We start from the raw sequence: 19,368 nt of genomic DNA, 5'->3' as shown, positions 1-19,368 counted from the left end.
CCTCTCTCCGTGAACTGTGGCAAGGAGTAATACTATAACATTCATATAATGGTACATACCAAATTCTACATGTTAACTGTTACAATGATTTTAAATCTAATAATTTTGTTTCAAAATAAAAACACTTGTTTTCATTTGTTCTTTGTTAAATTCTCATTGGCTCATTAATGTGACAGATTAAATTTCCCTAAACTTGTAAACACCAATTTTATGTTTAATCAAATTCTTTAAATATTTTGAAATAAGGAAAAAATAAAAATCTAATGACTAATATTCTCCTAAATATTTAAGCATTGTTTAAGCAATTGATTAAATTTCTGTGAATATTTCAAACTAAGATCACAAATTTAAAGAGCGATTATATTAAACACTCCAAACATCCAATGCAGGTGTTAAACAAAATTGTTCTCCGTCAATAACTCTTATAATGCTAATAAATAAATTGAGGGCTCCACCAAAATGGCCAAATAGAAACAGCTCCAGAGTGCAGTTCCCAGTGAGAAAGGTGCAGGAGACGAGTGATCTACACATTTCCAAATGAAGAACCAGGTTCATTTCAATGGGACTGGTTGGACAGTGGATATAACCAAAAGAGGGCAAACTGAGGCAGGGTGGGGTGCTGCCCCACCCTGAAAGTGCACCTGCTAGGAGGATAGGAGGTCTTCCTCCTCCAGCATTCTAGTTCAGATACTGTGCTTCACACAAGCCCTCTGCAACCCACAGACCAGGAGATCTTCACCAGGCTGAAAAGCACCCATGAGGTACCCGCACAGAGCTGAGCAGTAACCCCAGCCAGTGCTGCGAGTTGTTGGCACAGATCTAAGTGGACATATTAGCTCACAATGAGAAAGCCTGCAGGACACAGCTACCTGCCCCCCACAAAGAAGGGAATCAGGCAATATGGCTAGGTGGGTCCCTCCCCTACAAAGCCCAGCAAACTGAAGCCCTCTCGCTTGAGAGTTTCACAGCCAGAACATCAGTTCGAGCTCGACCCAAAATGATTGAGCTCAGTGGGGGAAGGCAGCCGCCATTGCAGAGGGGGAGTCTAATCTTCCTGTGTAAACAAAAGACACAGCAAACAAACACAGCAGCTCCGCCAAGTCAGTGGCAGCCCAGCAGTGCCTCTGCAGGCAGACAAGGGACAGAAAACCACCTTCTCAACTGGCTCCCTGAGATCAAAGCTAGATAAATCCATGAAGATGGGAAGAAACCAGTGCAAAAAGGATGAAACCATCAAAGACCAGAAGGCCTCTCCTTCTCCAAGGGATCACAACTCCTCACCAACAAGGGAACAAAACAGGATTGAGAAGGAGTTTGACAAATTGACAGAAGCAGGCTTCAGAAGGTGGGTAATAACAAACTTCTCTGAGCTAAAGCTTTTTCAACTAAAAACCTTGAAAAAAGTTAGATGAAATGCTAACTAAAATAAGAAGCTTAAAGAAGAACATAAATGACTTGATGGAGCTGAAAAACACAGCACAACAACTTCGCAAAGCATACACAAGTTTCAACAGTCGAATTGATCAAGCAGAAGAAATGATGGGTTCTTCTAGAATCTATCATTCCAGAGAAGAAATGATCTTTAGTCTCTGGACTAAAGATCAACTCAATGAAACAAAACTAGAAGGCAAGATTAGAGAAAAGAGAGTGAAGAGAAGTGAACAAAACCTCCAAGAAATATGGGATTATGTGAAAAGACCTAATCTGCGTTTGATCGGTGTACTGAAAAGTGATGGAGAGAATGAATCCAAGCTGGAAAACATTCTTCAGGATATTATCCAGGAGAACTTCCCCACCCTAGCAAGGCAGGCCAACATTCAAATCCAGGAAATACAGTGAACACCACAAAGATACTCCTCAAGAAGAGCAACCCCAAGGCACATAATTATCAGATTCACCAGGGTTGAAATGAAGGGAAAAGTGCTCAGGGAAGCCAAAGAGAAAGGTCTGATCACTCACAAAGGGAAGCCCATGAGACTCACAGTAGATCTCTTGACAGAAACCCTATAAACCAGAAGACAATGGGAGCCAATATTCAACATGCTCAAAGAAAAGAACTTTCAACCCAGAATCTCATACCCAGCCAAACTAAGCTTCATAAAGGAAGAAGAAATAAAATCCTTTACAGACAAGCAATTACTGAGAGATTTCATCACCACTAGACCTTCCTTACAAGAACTTCTGAAGGAAGCACTAAACATGGAACAACCAGTACCAGCCACTGTAAAAACATACCAAATGGTCAAGATCAATGATACAATGAAAAAACTGCACCAACTAACAGGCAAAATAACCAACCAGAAAAAAAATGGCAGGATGAAGTTTGCACATAACAATATTAACATTAAATGTAAATGGCCTAAATGCCCCAATCAAAAGATACAGACTGGCAAAATGAATAAAAAGTCAAGACCCAATGGTGTACTGTATTCAGGAGACCCATCTCACATGCAAAGACACATATAGACTCAAAATAAAGAGATGGAAGAATGTTTACCAAGCAAATGGAGAGAAAAAAAAAAAGCAGGGGTTGCATTCCTAGTCTCTGATAAAATGGACTTCAAACCAACAAAGATCAAAAGAGACAAAGAAGGGCATTACATAATGGTAAAAGGACAAATGCAACAAGAAAAGCTAACTATCCTTATATATATGCACCCAATATAGGAGCACCCAGATACATAAAGCAAGTTCTTAATGACCTACAAAGAAACTTAGACTCCCACGCAATAATAGTGGGAGACTTTAACACTCCGCTGTCAATATGAGATAAATCAATGAGACAGAAAATCAACAAGGATATTCAGGACTTGAACACAGATCTGGACCAAGCAGACCTAATAGACATCTACAGAACTCTCCACCCCAAATCCACAGAATATACATTCTTCTCAGCACCACATCACACTTACTCTAAAATTGACCACATAATTGGAAGTAAATCAGTCCTCAGCAAATGGAAAAGAACGAAAATCATAACAAACAATCTCTCAAACCACAGCGCAATCAAATTAGAACTCAGGATTAAGAAACTCACTCAAAACCGCACAACTTCATGGAAACTGAACAACTTGCTCTCGAATGGTGATTGGATAAACAATGAAACGAAGGCAAAAATAAAGATGTTCTTCAAAACCAATGAGAAAGAAGACACAATGTACCAGAATCTCTGGGACACATTTAGAGCAATGTCCCGAGAGAAATTTACAGCAATAAATGCCCACATGAGAAGCAAGGAAAGATCTAAAATCAACACCTTGTTGTCAAAATTGAAAGGGCTAGAGGAGCAAGATCAAAAAAAACTGAAAAGCTAGCAGAAGACAAGAAAAAACTAAGATCAGAGCAGAATTGAAGGAGATAGAGACAAAAAACTTCAAAAATATCAATAAATCCAGGAGCTTGTTTTAAAAAAAAAAAAAAAAATCAAAGAAATGACAGCTAGCCAGACTAATAAAAATGAAAAAAGAGAAGAATCAAATAGATGCAATAAAAAAATGATAAAGTGGGTATCACCACTGAAGCCACAGAAATACAAACCCCCATCAGAGATTACTACAAACACCTCTATGCACATAAAACAGCAAATCTGGAAAGTGGATAAATTCCAGAACACTTACACCCTCCCAAGGCTAAACCAGAAAGAAGTTGAATCCCTGAATAGTCCAATAACAAGGTCTGAAGTTGAGGCAGCAATTAATAGCCTACTAACCAAAAAAACATCCAGGTCCAGACAGGTTTACGGCCAAATTCTACAAGATGTACAAAGAGGAGATGGTACCATTCCTTCTGAAATTTTTTCAAACAATAAAAAGAGGGAATCCTCCCTAACTCATTTTATGAGACCAACATCATCCTGATACCAAAACTTGGCAGAGACAAAACTAAAAAAGAAAACATCAGGCTAATATGCATGATGAACATCGATGCAAAAATATTCAATAAAATACTGGCAAACCAAATGCAACAGCACATCAAAAAGTTTATCCATCACAATCAAGTAGGCTTCATCTGGGGATGCAAGGCTGGTTCAACATATGCAAATATATAAATGTAATCCATCACATAAACAGAACCAAAGACAAAAACCACATGATCATCTCAATAGATGCAGCGAAGGCCTTCAACAAAATTCAACAGCCCTTTAGCTAAAAACTCTCAATGAACTAGGTATCGATAACATATCTCAAAATAATAAAAGCTATTTACAACAAGCCCACAGCCAGTATCATACTGAATCGGCAAAACCTGGAAACATTCTCTTTGAAAAGTGGCACTAGACAGGGATGACCTCTCTCCCCATTCCTATTCAATACAGTATTGGAAGTTCTAGTCAGAGCAATCAGGCAAGGAAAAGAAATAAAGGGTATTCAATTAGAAAAAGAAGAAGTCAAATTGTCTCTATTTGCAGATGACATGATTGTATATTTAGAAGACCCCATCATCTCAGCACAAAATCTCCTTAAGCTGATAAGCAACTTCAGCAAAGTGTCAGGATACAAAATCAATGTGCAGAAATCACAAGCATTCCTATACACTAATAACAGACAAACAGAGAGCCAAATCATGAGTAAACTTCCATTCACAATTGCTACAAAGAGAACAAAATACCTAGGAATACAACTAATAAAGGATGCAAAAATCCTTTCAAGAAGAACTACAAACCACTGCTCAAGGAAATAAGAGAGGACACAAACAGATGGAAAACACTCCATCTGTTCATGGTTAGGAGGAATTAGTATCATGAAAATGGCCATACTGCCCATTGTAATTTATAGATTGAACACTATTCCCATCAAGCTACCATTGACCTTCTTCACAGATGGAAAAAAACACTTAAACTTCATATCGAACCAAAAGAGAGCCTGCATAGCCAAGACAATCCTAGGCAAAAAGAACAAAGCTGGAGGCATCATGCTACCTGACTTCAAACTATACTACAAGGCTACAGTAATCAAAACAGAATGGTACTGGTACCAAAACAGAGATATAGACCAACGGAACAGAACAGAGGCCTCAGAAGTAATGCCACACATCTACAACCATCTGATCTTTGATAAACCTGACAAAAACAAGCAATAGGGAAAGGATTCCCTGTTTAATAAATTGGCTAACCATGTACAGAAAGCTGAAACTGGACCCCTTCCTTACACCTTACACTAATATTAACTCTAGATGGATTAAAAATTTAAACATAAGACCAAACACCATAAAAACCCTAGAAGAAAACCTAGGCAACACCATTCAGGACATAGGCGTGGGCAAGGACTTCATGACTAAAACACCAAAAGCAATGGCAACAAAAGCCAAAATAGACAAATGGGATCTAGTTAAACTTAAAAGCTTCTGCACAGCAAAAGAAACAATCATTAGAGTGAACTGGCAACCAACAGAATGGGAAAAAAATTTTTACACTCTACGCATCAGACAAAGGGCTAATATCCAGAATCTACAAAGAACTAAAGCAGATTTACAAGAAAAAAAACAAACAAACCCATTCAAAAGTGGGCAAAGGATATGAACAGACACGTTTCAAAAGAAGACCTTTAAGAGGCCAACATGAAAAAATGCTCATCATCACTGGTTATTAGAGAAATGCAAATCAAAACCACATTGAGATACCATCTCACATCAGTTACAATGGCAATCATTAAAAAATCAGGAGACAACAGATGCTGGAGAAGAGGTGGAGAAATAGGAACACTTTTACACTGTTGGTGGGAGTGTAAATTAGTTCAACCATTGTAAAAGACAGTGTGGCAATTCCTCAAGGACCTAGAAATAGAAATTCCATTTGACCTAGTAATTCTGTTACTGGGTATATACCCAAAGGACTATAAATCATTCTATTATAAAGACATATGCACACGTATGTTCACTGTGGCACTGTTTACAATAGCAAAGAGCTGGAACCAACCCAAATGCCCATCAATGATAGAGTGGATAAAGAAAATGTGGCACATATACTCCATGGAATACTATGCAGCCATAAAAAAGGATGAGTTCATGTCCTTTGTAGGGACATGGATGAATCTCGAAACGATCATTCTCAGCAAACTGACACAAGAACAGAAAACCAAACAGTACATGTTCTCACTCACAGGCAGGTGTTGAACAATGAGAACACATGGACACAGGGAGGGGAGCATCACACACTGTGTTCTGTTGGGTGGGGCTAGCAGAGGGACAGTGGCGGGTGGGGAAGTTGGGGAGGGATAACATGGGAAGAAATGCCAGATATACGTGACAGGAGGATGGAGGCAGCAAACCACATTGCCATGTATGTACCTATGCAACAATTCTGCATGATCTGCACATGTACCCCAGAACTTAAAATACAATAAAAATAAATAAAATCTTATACATTTAGATGAAATTATCTTAAGCTTTCAACATCTTAAAAATAAGCTTTATAAGTGTAGTATAATACATCTTCCTAAGCATTTAAATGGTGACTATAAATTTAACTAGTTAAGTTAGTCTAAATATGTCCATTAAAATCACGAATCTTATAATTTTCTAGTATACCAAATTGTTAAGCATTTAGCTTAAAAACAAAGAAAAATTGGGATAACAAGATATGTATTGCACTTGAATAAATTACACAAAAGCATCATTTATAATTCTTATTTGTTAAATCTTTCTGTGTCACAAAGTTACTTTTCTAATTAATAGGAATACAATGATGAGTTTAGGAACTCTTTCTAGGAATTGCAATTATAGATGAAGAGATTGGAATCCCAAACAGCAGAGGAAGAGTAACTGCACAGACATGGGATGGGGCATTGGTTACCTCACAGGGGAATTTTATCAGAGCTATAAATTAATAAGGTAAATTTCTTCTTCTGGTTGGCTTCTGCTCTCTGTACTATCAGTGGGAGACAATCCTAGGCTTTTTAATGGAATTTTATTTTGTAACCTAGTGCATCACATATATCCTAGGAATCTTTCCAAATTCACACTTACCATTTTTTTTTTTTTTTTTTTGCCATAACTTTTATCCTTCCTATTCCCTGATTTGGGTAGATGGAATTATGGACACTCACACTGACATGTAGCAGTCACAATCAGAGCTTCCTGCTGAGACGTTCTTTTACTCTGTTCTTTCTCTTCATCTTTGATTCTATAGTCTTCTTTTGATCACTCTGAGCCCTTCAAGAATAGGATGTGCACTGTTTATGTGTTCTTTTTTTTTTTTTTGATGGAGTCTGGCTTTGTTACCCAGGCTGGAGTGCAGTGTGGCATGATCTCAGCTCACTGCAACCTCTGCCTCCCAGGTTCCAGCGATTCTCCTGCCTTAGCCTCCCAAGTAGCTGAAACTACACATACCCACCACCATACCTGGCTAATTTTTGTACTTTTAGTAGAGATGGGGTTTCACCATGTTGACCAGGCTGGTTTCAAACTCCTGACCTTAGATAATCCATCCGCCTCAGTCTCCCAAAGTGCTGGGATTACAGGCATGTGCCACAGCACCCAGCCTATCTTTGTTTTCTTAACGCTCAGTTCAATGCCTGGTGCTCAATGTTTGTTGAATGATGAATAAATGTAATCAATATTAATTTGAAGTAGCAAACTCCAAACATCCTCCACTTTACTTTGTCAGGTAGAGTAATTTTGGCCCTGTAGTAATTTCCTATCTTGGTACCTCATCTGAAAAATAGGACAGTCCTCGTATGACCTTCTGAATAGTGCCTTCACTGTAGCTTTTGCTTCTTGATGGTTTCTAATGAGCTCCTCTCAGTAAATAACTGTCTACATGTCACACATGCCATGCACCATTTGCCACCTTTCCCCTCAAGGTCTACTTGACAGTGAATCTTAACACACTCTCCTATGAAGTCTGGATTGTTCAGAATTCATTTCTGGACTAAGAATCCTTTTTAGAAAGGTGCTATACTGGAGTTACCATTCAAAGCTCAATAATTTGCCTTTCTGTGCATAATACTTAAGAGCATGCATTTGAATCCATAAAAGCGTGGTGGCAGATTCTGGCTCTGCCATTTACTACCTTTATTATTTGGCCTTTTTCAGACTCAGTTACCTCACTGTAAAACTGTAATTGTAATATCTATCACAAAGGGTTGAGGTGAGGCGTGAATGAGATAAGATATGCAAAGCTCTTAGGATACAGCTAGTGCTTAAGCACTCAATAAACAGTAGTTATTGCCCAAATGGACTCTTTCATTTTCCATGCTACTGGCCCAGTCTGTTGAAAGGCAGTATAGTCACATTCATACTGCTTTATTTCTTTAAGATACTTGTTCTTAAAGGGGAGAGGGAAAGAGAAAAAAAAAAAAAAATTGAATGTCCTCTTTACAGAAAGAAGCTAATCAGATTGTAAACTGGCAGAGCGTGATAATTCTTATATTTGCAAAGCTGTGCTAAGCAATAGTCAACAAAATCAGATTACAAACCAGCAGAGCATGATGAATCTTCACGTATTTGCAAAGCTGTGCTAAGCAATAGTCAACAAAATCCTGAGATTTTTGTGCTTTTTAAATACAATTTTAAATGTAACCTTAACAATATTAAGTAATATAAGATTAAATCATGTAATAAGAATCACTTCCATTTTTGACAAGCTTCTTAGTTCAGAGCCCTTAGGTACTTCCTGTAATAAAGACCCATTTTCAGATTCACAGATATTATCTAATGTTTCACTCTGTCTTTTCATGTTCTTAATTTGGGGCCTGTTTTCAATGGCCTGTCTCATATCAGCTGTCACTTTTGTGATCGAAATGTCACTTCACATTACAGTTTTCATTGGGACAGTTCTCATCTTTGGTTTCAATTCAATTTAATTCAAATTAGATCCTTATGTCTCAGGACAATTGAATTCACTTAAAATCTCCTCTGTTCAGATAGGATTGTAACCACTACTTCCTGTTGATACTACTGGAGTTATTGGTACCTTCTAAACCCCTGGTACTGCCTGGGAGCCTCCCAGGTCTCATAACAAGGACACTGCTACTTCTGCCCCTGGAAATGGGGCTGGCACCAGCACCGGAACCAGCCAGACTAGCATTATGCTCCACCGTTATTAAACCACCATTGCTGTCTCTGGCGTTGATGCCTCAGTCTCCACCACCTTCCTGTCACCAAAACCCCACTGGGTCAGTGCGTTTCTGAATTATGGAAAAATATTTTCTCACATTTTGTTTTATAAAATTTTGGCTGACACACAGCTCAGTAGGTTATAGAGGTTTGGAAGGGGGTAATTTGCTTATTTTGTTTGGTTTAGTTGAGTTTTTCTAGTCTTCCCCCAACAGAAGCCACACAAAAAGGGGCTGAGTGACAACAGCAAAATTTACCCATGTCTCCTCCTGAGACAACTTTTTCAGACCTGACTTGTATGCTTGACTTTCCCTAAAATAAGTTTCTTTTCAAGAGGCTTTTCTTGCAAGACTGCTGGTAGCAATGATACTACCGTGCCACCAGATGTATTGAAACTCCTTTATCCTGTCATCTTGTGGGCTTGGTCCAGGCTTGCAAGCATTCTAGAACCTTAGTGACACTATCCAGAAGAGGAAAAGATTCAGAGTCCAGAAAACTCACCCAACTGAAGGGCTGCACCTTAAAAAGGGGGAGACTAGGAGGCTGCATCACTGTATTTCCAGAGGCTGACCTTGATTCTGGCTAATTGCACACACAAGGAAATTCGCCAAATGAGCAAAGCCCAGCTTGGAGTTCAGGTCGGAGCTGTGCTATGACTTGGCCATTAACAACATTGGTCTGCTACTGGTATTCCTGGGCATGGGGACTGGTAAAAAGTTAGCTGAGGTTGCAGCCTAGCCCTCTATGCAGGCTTTAAACAGGCCATAAGAAACCAGATAGAGAGGTGGTCCCTAAGGCTAGGTACTTTGGGAGAGCTAAATCCAAAGCATTCTGAAGGAACTGTTTAAATGGAGAGGTAAAACTGGATCATAACATGGCAAAATGAGGTTGTGCACAGAACTAAGGGGGCAAACTAGATACACATGCATGTCAGTAGCCGGAGGAATCCAGGGAAATGGGATAAGCAGCTAGGAAGCCGTTAAGTGGGATATGGCACCTGCTGCATGCTACTAGTTTGGACTAGGGTTCTTAAAGGCAGCTCATCTGGCTAGATTTAGAGTATGTAGAAAGCCAAGGCAGATAAAGTACTTTTAATACAACAGAAGTGTGGACTGGACCTATAGAGGGAATTGACATAATTGCTAAAGCTTGGACTTTGAAATTAGAAGTCTTGGGTTTAAATCTCAGCTCTGACACTTAGTCACAGTGTGGCTGTGTGCAAATTAGTCTCTCTATAACTCTGCATCCTCCATTAAAGAACCTCAAGGGGTCTTTTAAGAACTTGTGAAGTCCATATCCCAGTGCCAGGCATACAATAGGTACCCAAAAATGAAGGAATATTGGATGATACCATCACAACTAATTCCAGACCACATTCACTGGTGGCACTGAGCCTGTTAATTTGCTTTCTCTGGTGAGAAAGGACTCAGAAATTGGCAAACTGATATGGGTATGGGTTTTATAGTTGAAAGAGTGGCTAGGGAACCAAGAGCCTGATGTAGGTGATCGCTTAGAAAGGTCTGTAGGGGGGAAATAGGGGAGGGACAGTGGGGGGTGGGGAGTTGGGGAGGGATAGCATGGGGAGAAATGTCACATATAGGTGAAGGGGAGGAAGGCAGCAAATCACACAGCCACATATGCACCTATGCAACAATCTTGCATGTTCTTCACATGTACCCCAAAACCTAAAATGCAATAAAAAAATAAAAATATATATATATATATAAGTAAAGCTATTCAGAGGGCGCTCCAGAGTAGCAGCTGATCTGGCAAACTGATATTTAAACCACAATATTGATGCTTTCTTTCTAGATGCAGAAACAAACACCCCTTTCCCAGAGATGTGTGTGTGCCTACACACATGTACATACTTCAAAGCCACAGGTCACAATCAAACATGGTTTCCTTTTGCAGGGAATACACTGGCTTTCAATACTTTCCTTCAGTTATAGCCTCACATGTGAACTTTTGATCTCTGAAATGAAGTTCATAAATTTCATATCAGAATGGTTGCTACTCTTTCATAGTTTACATGTAAATTTTGTTTTCTATATCCATAGAAGTCACTTCAGTTTTTTTCTCTCTACGGCCACAGTATTACTACATTTAATCTGTGCTAGAAGGTGCCCTGAGTTTAAATTAAGTTGAATGCTGGGCTGAGTGTGAAACACAAGAGATCCTGCTAGTCTAAGTCTAGGGCTTCTTTAAAGAGAGGCCCTCCTTCACATCTTGGAAACAAGGATTGATGTTGCACCACTCAGACCTCCTCTTTCCATCCCAGCTCTATTAGTCCATTTTCACACTGCTGACAAAGACATATCTGAGAGGGGGAAGAAAAAGAGGTTTAATTGGACTTACAGTTCCACATGGTTGGGGAGTCCTCAGAATCATGGCGGGAGGCAAAAGGCACTTCTTACAGGGCAGCAGCAAGAGAAAATGAGGAAGAAGTGAAAGCGGAAACCCCTGATAAACCAACAGATCTCGTGAGACTCACCCGCTATCATGAGAATAGCACGGGAAATACCGGCCCCCATGACTCGATTACCTCTCCCTGGGTCCTTCCCGCAACACACGGGAATTCTGGGAGATACAATTCAAGTTGAGATTTGGGTTGGGGCACAACCAAATCATATCACCAGTCTTAACCTCCTACCATTTCACTCCTCACACTACAGTCCAGTCACACCAAATTGTGATGATTGCTTCAATGCACCTTGCCCTTTACTGCATTTCTGCCTTTGCACAGTCTCTTTCCTCTACCCTAGTGACCTTCCTTCCTTCTTTTCAGAGGAATTCCTTGTCAGCCTAAATGGCCTAGCTCAAGACTCATCCTTCAGAGTGTTCTCTATAGACCTCCTAAATCCCTTTGAAGTTACTCTCTCTTTTCTCCTGGCCCCTGCAGTATTCTATGCACACCTATATTATTCAGCTTCTCACATTGTAATTTCTCCCCCTGTGAGCCTTTGAAAGCAGGGTGAGTGTCCTACTTATGGTCCTTGTATCTCCAGCATCTATTATCATGCCTGCCACTTGTTTGATGCACATTAAAAATGTATGAATGAGGCGGGCAACACGCCTGCAATCCCAGCACTTTGGAAGGCCAAGGAGGCTGGATCAAGAGGTCAGGAGTTTGAGACCATCCTGGCATCATGGTGAAACCCTGTCTCTACGAAAAATACAAAAATTAGCCGGGTATGATGGTGGGTGCCTGTAGCCCCAGCTACTCTGGAGGCTGAGGCAGGAGAATTGCTTGAACCCGGGAAGCGGAGGTTGCAGTGAGCCGACATCATGCCACTGCATTCCAGCCTGGGTGACAGAGCAAGACTCTATCTCAAAAAAATAAAACAAAATGCTTTGGGAGGCCGAGGCGGGTGGATCACGAGGTCAAGAGATCGAGACCATCCTGGTCAACATGGTGAAACCCCGTCTCTACTAATACAAAAAAACTAGCTGGGCATGGTGGCGCGTGCCTGTAATCCCAGCTACTCAGGAGGCTGAGGCAGGAGAATTGCCTGAACCCAGGAGGCGGAGGTTGCAGTGAGCCGAGATCGCGCCATTGCGCTCCAGCATGGGTAACGAGCGAAACTCCGTCTCAAAAAAAAAAAAAATAAAATAAATAAAAATAAAAATAAATAAATAAAACAAAATGTATGAATGAAAGCCAAATTATTCTTTTTGGTTTTTTTTCCTGCAGAAACGATGATCATGGGTAAGAGGACTGCTTGCACCAAGGACACAATAGTACAACCATCTTACGAAGATCTTAAGTAACTTTTTCCATCCAGCAACACCCAGACGACTTCAGCGACCAAATGCTCAGCTGTAACCACAGCAATAACTGGCCTTCTTTCCAGACTGGGTTTGGTGAACCTGAATGGTCCAGCCACCTTCTGCAGATGACCCAAGATGATGTGCTGACAGGGAAGCATGTCTCCTATGGCCAAAAACCAAGATTGGACTATGAACGAAAACAAATGATAGATATAGTGACAGTACAAGAGTACCAGGACTAAGTGTTTCATATGAAGCCCTTTGTGATGAGGACATAGAATCTGCCCTGGAAATTGTTATTCTAACATGACATTATTTTCTAGAATGCCCTGGAAGGAAAGACTATTTAAAAATATATCCAGGTGCTAAATAGGCAGCAGATCTCAATTCACACATGACTACCTTTGAGCTAATGACTGTCTCCAGAAAATAACTTTGCCCCAGTAAGTGCTCCAGATTTGCAAGGAATAGCCCCAGGAGAATGATAGGACAAGCAGGCTGTTCCCTGGAAGAAATCTAGTGGCAAGGAGGGCTAGTTCACAGCAAACTCACTGCCTCCTCCCATGCACGTGGTAGAGAGTACCAGTATCAATACGGCCCTGTTTTCTGCTAAAACCAGATTTTGAGGAATCAGAGACCCCCAACACTATTCCCTCAGTAGCCAGCAGCCACTTCCTTTCAACTGGGGGTATTATTAGCATGAAAAGTAATTGTTATCCCAGTTAGAAGGGCATACATCTCAGTGGTATGAGCATGTGGAATATCCTTTCCTAGGCACGTTTGTCCACTGAGTTAACAGCCTCAGAAATTGGTGTAGCAATGGGTGAGATGAGATCACGGAGAGAGAACACAGCCATCCCCTAGAAAAAGGCACAGCTTTTGGGCTTCTTTGGCCTGAGTGCCTTCTGGGGTATTTCCATATGCAACAGCCCAGAGTCATAGCCTTGGGCAACCACACACAGAGGTTTCCTTCTCACTTCAAACACATACATCACTTTCACAGCACTTGGGGATGGAAATACCTACAAGTGTGAAGGTCAGGGACTCTCCCTGGGCATCTCATTCATTACTCAGCTTCCTTCCTGACCAAGTCTGCCAACCAATGGCCAGCTATGCACTTCATCCTCATTGCTTCTGCCTCCATATAAATGAAACCAAAGGCCTCAGCATATCCTGGGAGGACTAGGGGCTGTTACCTAATGGTCCTCTCTGTCCCATTATGGGTGCAAGGCACCCCATCCACACATTTGCACCACTATCCCAAGATAATATTTTCCTTTTCACGCAATCTCTTTGCAGCAGAATCCAGATCTGGATTGCAGCTTACTTTCCTGGAAAGCTTATTATCTTTGTTTCAATTAACATTTCAGGATGGAACTAACTGGGTGGAAGAAGGATGATTGCATGTCTTTAGAAAGTTCTCATTGCCCCAGCTGCCTAGTACTGTACAAGAACCTCTACCCTGATGGCAGATCTAAAAAGGCTGTAGGCCTTTGGTTGTAGGAAGCAGTGTCATTACATTCAAGCTTCACTTCTTAGATTGGCTTCCAACCATTGGGATTCAAAGAGAATCCAAGGTTCTGCCTATGTCTGATGACATAAGGTAAATTCAACTTCCTCTGCTCAAGGTTCCCCTCTGCTCATCCCTCATTCAGACATCCTCCATCCTACCAGTGTTTAGAACCAAAGCATGAAGGGCTAGCGCCACCAGGATAGTTAGCAGAAATATTGTCTGTAGATCCGGGCAGATGAGCCCAGAAGAATGGTCCCAGAGAAATCAGACTGGCTCCAATAGATATCAGGCAGCCATCCAAATAAATTCTGACATGTCCTTGGCAAAGGGAGCCTGGGTTAGAGATCCTGAGGCAGCTGTGCCTACCGTTCCCCACCTCAGGAGCTTCCTGCCCAGAAAGCCAGCAGCCTTGGGATACAAATAAGGATGCGACTGGCTTGTTGGTATGAAACAGAAGGTGGCTTTATAGGGGCAAGCAGGCAAAGAGGACTGTCCACATGGCAGGCAGGTAGGTTAGGGTCTGGAAAGCTTTGCCTAGCCAGTACAGCTGTGGCCAGAGGCTGGTTGTAAATTTGAACTCCCTCAGCCCATTTGCAACTCTGCCTCTGTTCTCTTGCATTTTGTTTGGTTCCCCTTTAGTTTCCTAGTAAATGTTCCTTTTGAAAAACTCCAGCCTTGTCTCATTTAACTTGGGGGAAGGGGATTCTCCAATGTCTTTTCTTGGATAAAGAAGGAAATTAAAATACCATGAAAAAATGGACATGGCAGTAGAAAGGAAACATCAAGATGAGACCTCAAAAAGAGCTGGTGCCAAAAGAGAGGGAGAGGCCAGGTGTCCCCCCACCCAACTGGCACTGATTCTCAGCCCCTTCCTCTTACTTCCATTGACTTCGAGTAGATATGCCCTTGATGTGTGTTGCTGCCAAGGCACCTTGCTAGCCAGTGAATTGGACACATGCAGCAGGCAGTATGATGTCCAGGAAGTACACTGGTACATGACAGGAGACAGGATTGGGGTGGGAGGGGAGAGGTTTCTACAATGTGGATGTTCTCAAAATTCTTCAACAATCATGACTCTAAATGATATGATTTAGGGCTGGGTGCAGTGACTCACACTTATAATCTCAGCACTTTGGGAGGCCAAGGCGGGAGGATCACTTGATACCAAGAGTTCAAGATCAGTCTGGCAACATGGAGAGACCCCCATCTAATTTTAAAAGAGACCGCCTGGATAATTTTTAAAAATTAGCCATGTACCTGTAGTCCCAGCTACTTGGGAAGCTGAGACAGGAGAATCACCTGAGTCCAGGAGTTTGAGGCTTCTGTGAGCCATGATTGCACCACTGGATTTCAGCCTGGGCAACAGAGCAAGACCCTGTTCCTAAAAAACAACAAAAAAAAGAGGTATGATTTAGTTCACATGGCCTTCAGTAGAACTACATTTCATATGATGAAAAGAAAATAATTATTTTACACTTGAGTCATGGAGACTGACAAAGGATAGGTATGAAAAATGGCTTGCTATTTTCATGGCCATCCTGTCCTGCAATGGGGGACATTCCAATGACTTACTGCTGCATAACAAAGCACCAAAACATAGTGGCTTAAATAGAAAGGTATTGTCTCTCTTGATTATCTGGGTTGACTGAGCTTAGGTGATGCTCTCCTCTGGAGTTTCATGGTTGCTCTCAGATAGCATCTGGGGCTGGCATCATCTGAATACCTGCCTGGGATGGATGTCTAGAATGGCTTCTTCATTCACATCTGGTTCCAGAATTGAAATACCTGGAACAGCTGCAGAATAGCTGGACATCTCTCTCCACATAGTCTCTCCACATGGTTACTTTGGGCTTCCTCACAACATGGACATCTCAAGATAATGTAAAGAGACTGGCTTCCCCCAGAGCTAGCATTGCCAGTGAGCCAGGTAGCTGCTTCAAGTTTCTATTAAGTAAGTTCTAAAGTAACCTAGAATCACTTCTGCCACATACTATGGGTCAAGAGCGAGTCATAATCTTGAATCAGCCCAGATTCAAGGGGAAAGAAATTACCCAAGAATGGAATACCAGGTGTGGCTCATCAGGGCCATCTTTGGAGACAGTGGGGATAGGAGTGACAGTGGGGAGGTTAATGAGTTAAAGGGCTTCCTAGATAGCTGTCATTTTAAAAGCACATAGAATGCACACACATGTGGAGAATGCAGTGAGTAATAACAGGCAGAGGAGAGGGGAAGGGCTAAACATGGACAGGTAAACAGAGCATAGCTAAAGAAAAGCAACTGATTCTGACTAATACAGTGCTTATGAAGTTTCAAAACAAATTTATGCATAGTAATTTAATGAACTGAGAAAAAGACACAAATATGGATGTGAATATAGCCAAAAACATTGTCTGCTCTCTGTATGTGGATCCTGATAATTCTGCAGGTCACTAGCTGCCCCTGGCCACCCATTTCACTGATAGCCACCTGGGACTATCGAAGGCATCTAGCTTAGGAGTGCCCAGCCTCTGGTATTGCCACTCAAACTCAACCCAGAAAAGACGGCTCACCTGTTGCTTACTGGGCCCTTCCACATCCTTACAAAGAGTATCTCTCTCACACAGGAGTCCTGAGCTGGTTGCTGGAACAGAGCACAACCAGAGGCTGAGTGGCCAGTGAGACTCCTCTGAGACTCAGGTTTTCTCTCTAATGGGAACTCCTGACTCTTCCTCCTTCAGTCCTCTCTCGGGACCAAAGAGGAGGGAAACCCCTCAATATCCTTTGGCAATCACTGTGAACACTTCCCCAGCTACAGAGGTGCTGCTTTGGGGTCGTCCAAGACAGAGTCAAGCCTTTGGCGATGTTCGGGAAATGCTGGTATGTCTCTGAGATGAGCTTTCAAGAAGAGAGGCATGTATGAATGGGGCCTTTCTGGGATAGCACACACTATTCTACTTTTTTTTTTTTTTTTTTTTTCCTTTGTTGTTGTTGTTGTTGTTGAGATGGAGTTTCACACTTGTCATCCAGGCTGGAGTACAGTGGCGCAATCTCAGCTCACTGCAACCTCCGCCTCCCAGGTTCAAGCAATTCTTCTGCCTCAGACTCCTGAGTAGCTGGAATTACAGGCACCCACCACCACGCCCAACTAATTTTTTTGTGTTTTTAGTTGAGACAGGGTTTTGCCATGTTGGCCAGGCTGGTCTCAAACTCCTGACCTCAGGTGATCTGCCTGCCTTGGCCTTCCGAAGTGTTGGGATTACAGGTGTGAGCCACCGATCCTAGCCCCACTATCCTACTTTCTGTCAAGTACTTTCCACAATAGGCTGACCTTCATGGAAGAAGTGAAATAGAAAATTGAGGAAAAGAAAATAATCAGGAAAAAAAAAAAGTCCTACCAGTCAAGAAAATATCCCAAGGAAGACCCACAGGACAACTTCCAAGGCAAATAGGAAAAGAGAACATGGCAAACTAGGAGCTGCAGAAGAAGAGAGCCCTGTCTTCATCCCTAAGCCCAGGATGAATATGACACAAAAATAGGCTCTGTTATTTTGGAGGGAACAAAAGTGAGTGAGTGAGTGAGTGAGTGAGTGAGTGAGTGAGTGAAAGGAAGAGAAAAGAAAGAAGGGAGGGAGGGAAGAAAGAAAGGGAGGGAGGGAGGCTCTGAGTAGTGCCACAGACCTGCTTCCAGTGTCCCTGATATAAAGCTGTCTTTGCTCAGTCTCCCAAGAAAACAGATCAAGCTTCTCCCAAGGACTATGGCAGGAACCCACTCCCTTTTTCCACTCAAAAGACATAATTGTCACTTGCTGCCTGGAATCCCTGGGCATATGGGCTGCAAAATTCAACTAGCTGTGTGATGACTTCTGTCACCTCACTCCCTGGTGTCTTCCCACTTGTGTTCAGGAGCTCTGGGCCTGGGAAGGATTAACAACCAAGATGAAAGATGGCCCACAAGGCCTCAGAGAATCAGGAGCCAGCCCTTCAGTCCAGAAATTTTGGCTAAGCCTCTGTCATTAAGGACCCCCAGCTCATCCATAGGCTAATGCCAAACTTTCACAACAGCTACTGGGTCTCATGACACCTCCTCTTGGTAGAAAGGAAAGCATAGGTCAAAAGGACCTGGGTCACAGATTCTGTCCTCTTGAGTCATTGATTCTGCCTCCCTAATCTATCTTTTTTCTTTTTTTTTTTTTTTTTTTTTTTTTTTTGAGACAGAGTCTCACTCTGTCGCCAGGCACTAGGCTGGAGTGCAGTGGTGCGATCTCGGCTCACTGCAACCTCCGCCTCTCGGGTTCAAGCAATTCTCCTGCCTCAGCCTCCCAAGTAGCTGGGACCACAGGCTTGCGCCACGACACCCAGCTAATTTTTGTATATCTGTATTTTTTTAGTAGAGACGGGATTTCACCATGGTCTTGATCTCTTGACCTCATGATCCACCCACCTCGGCCTCCCAAAGTGCTGGGATTACAGGCGTAAGCCACCATGCCTGGCCCCCTAATCTACTTAAGATACTCTGTGAAAGCTGGATGAACATGCTCAACAATTTAAAAAGTATATATATCAATATAAAATGGACTAATGATAATCAATGTTGCATATTATAGTTTGCTTTTATCCATTTTCTTTATTTTTTGAAAATTGAACTTTTTATATTAAAGATAGTAGAAAGATTAATGTATTGACTGAACACTAAATTTATTATCGTTATTATTCCAATAATTATTCACTGAATTAAAGTTATTTCAAAACTACTATTTGACATAGGAATATTGGTAGTTTTTTTCTTCCAAGCGAACATCATCTTCAAAACATTCACACAATTTAGATCAAATTCTTTTCGCACAGCAACTGCATCCAGAGACTTGATTTTGGATTTAGATTTAAATTTATCAAAAACAGGTTTTTTTTTTTTTTAACTTGCCTAATTCAAAGCTCAAAGACTAATGAAATCCTTTCTTCAAATACCTGAAGACATTTGTCTTCAGTGCTCCAGAGATGAGCTTATGAACCATATAAACTGGTAAGTAAATCTTCCAGAAACAAGTTTTAC

At 41.5% G+C, this 19,368-nt stretch overlaps 1 protein-coding gene and 1 long non-coding RNA gene across 2 annotated transcripts in view; one reads left to right on the top strand and one right to left on the bottom strand.

The window, feature by feature from the left end:
* SYT9 (synaptotagmin 9) overlaps positions 1–15,010 on the top strand; it is a 245,313-nt gene extending 230,303 nt beyond the window's left edge. The window contains exon 7 of the mRNA XM_012456732.2: positions 12,749–15,010. Coding sequence (XP_012312155.2) covers positions 12,749–12,757 — 9 coding nt within the window. The 3' untranslated portion in view covers positions 12,758–15,010. The remainder of the gene's footprint in view (positions 1–12,748) is intronic.
* A 428-nt stretch (positions 15,011–15,438) lies between these two features.
* LOC135270112 (uncharacterized) overlaps positions 15,439–19,368 on the bottom strand; it is a 54,464-nt gene continuing 50,534 nt past the window's right edge. Inside the window, exon 3 of the long non-coding RNA XR_010338360.1 lies at positions 15,439–15,719. This is a non-coding gene — a long non-coding RNA (uncharacterized LOC135270112). The remainder of the gene's footprint in view (positions 15,720–19,368) is intronic.

Source organism: Aotus nancymaae, unplaced genomic scaffold (assembly GCF_030222135.1).
Source record: "Aotus nancymaae isolate 86718 unplaced genomic scaffold, 86718_ANA_hifiasm-v0.15.2.pri h1tg000059l, whole genome shotgun sequence".
In the NCBI taxonomy this organism is placed as follows: Eukaryota; Metazoa; Chordata; class Mammalia; order Primates; family Aotidae; genus Aotus; species Aotus nancymaae.
The sequence above is the reverse complement of the archived record's forward strand: the minus strand, read 5'-3'. Positions and strand labels throughout refer to the sequence as shown.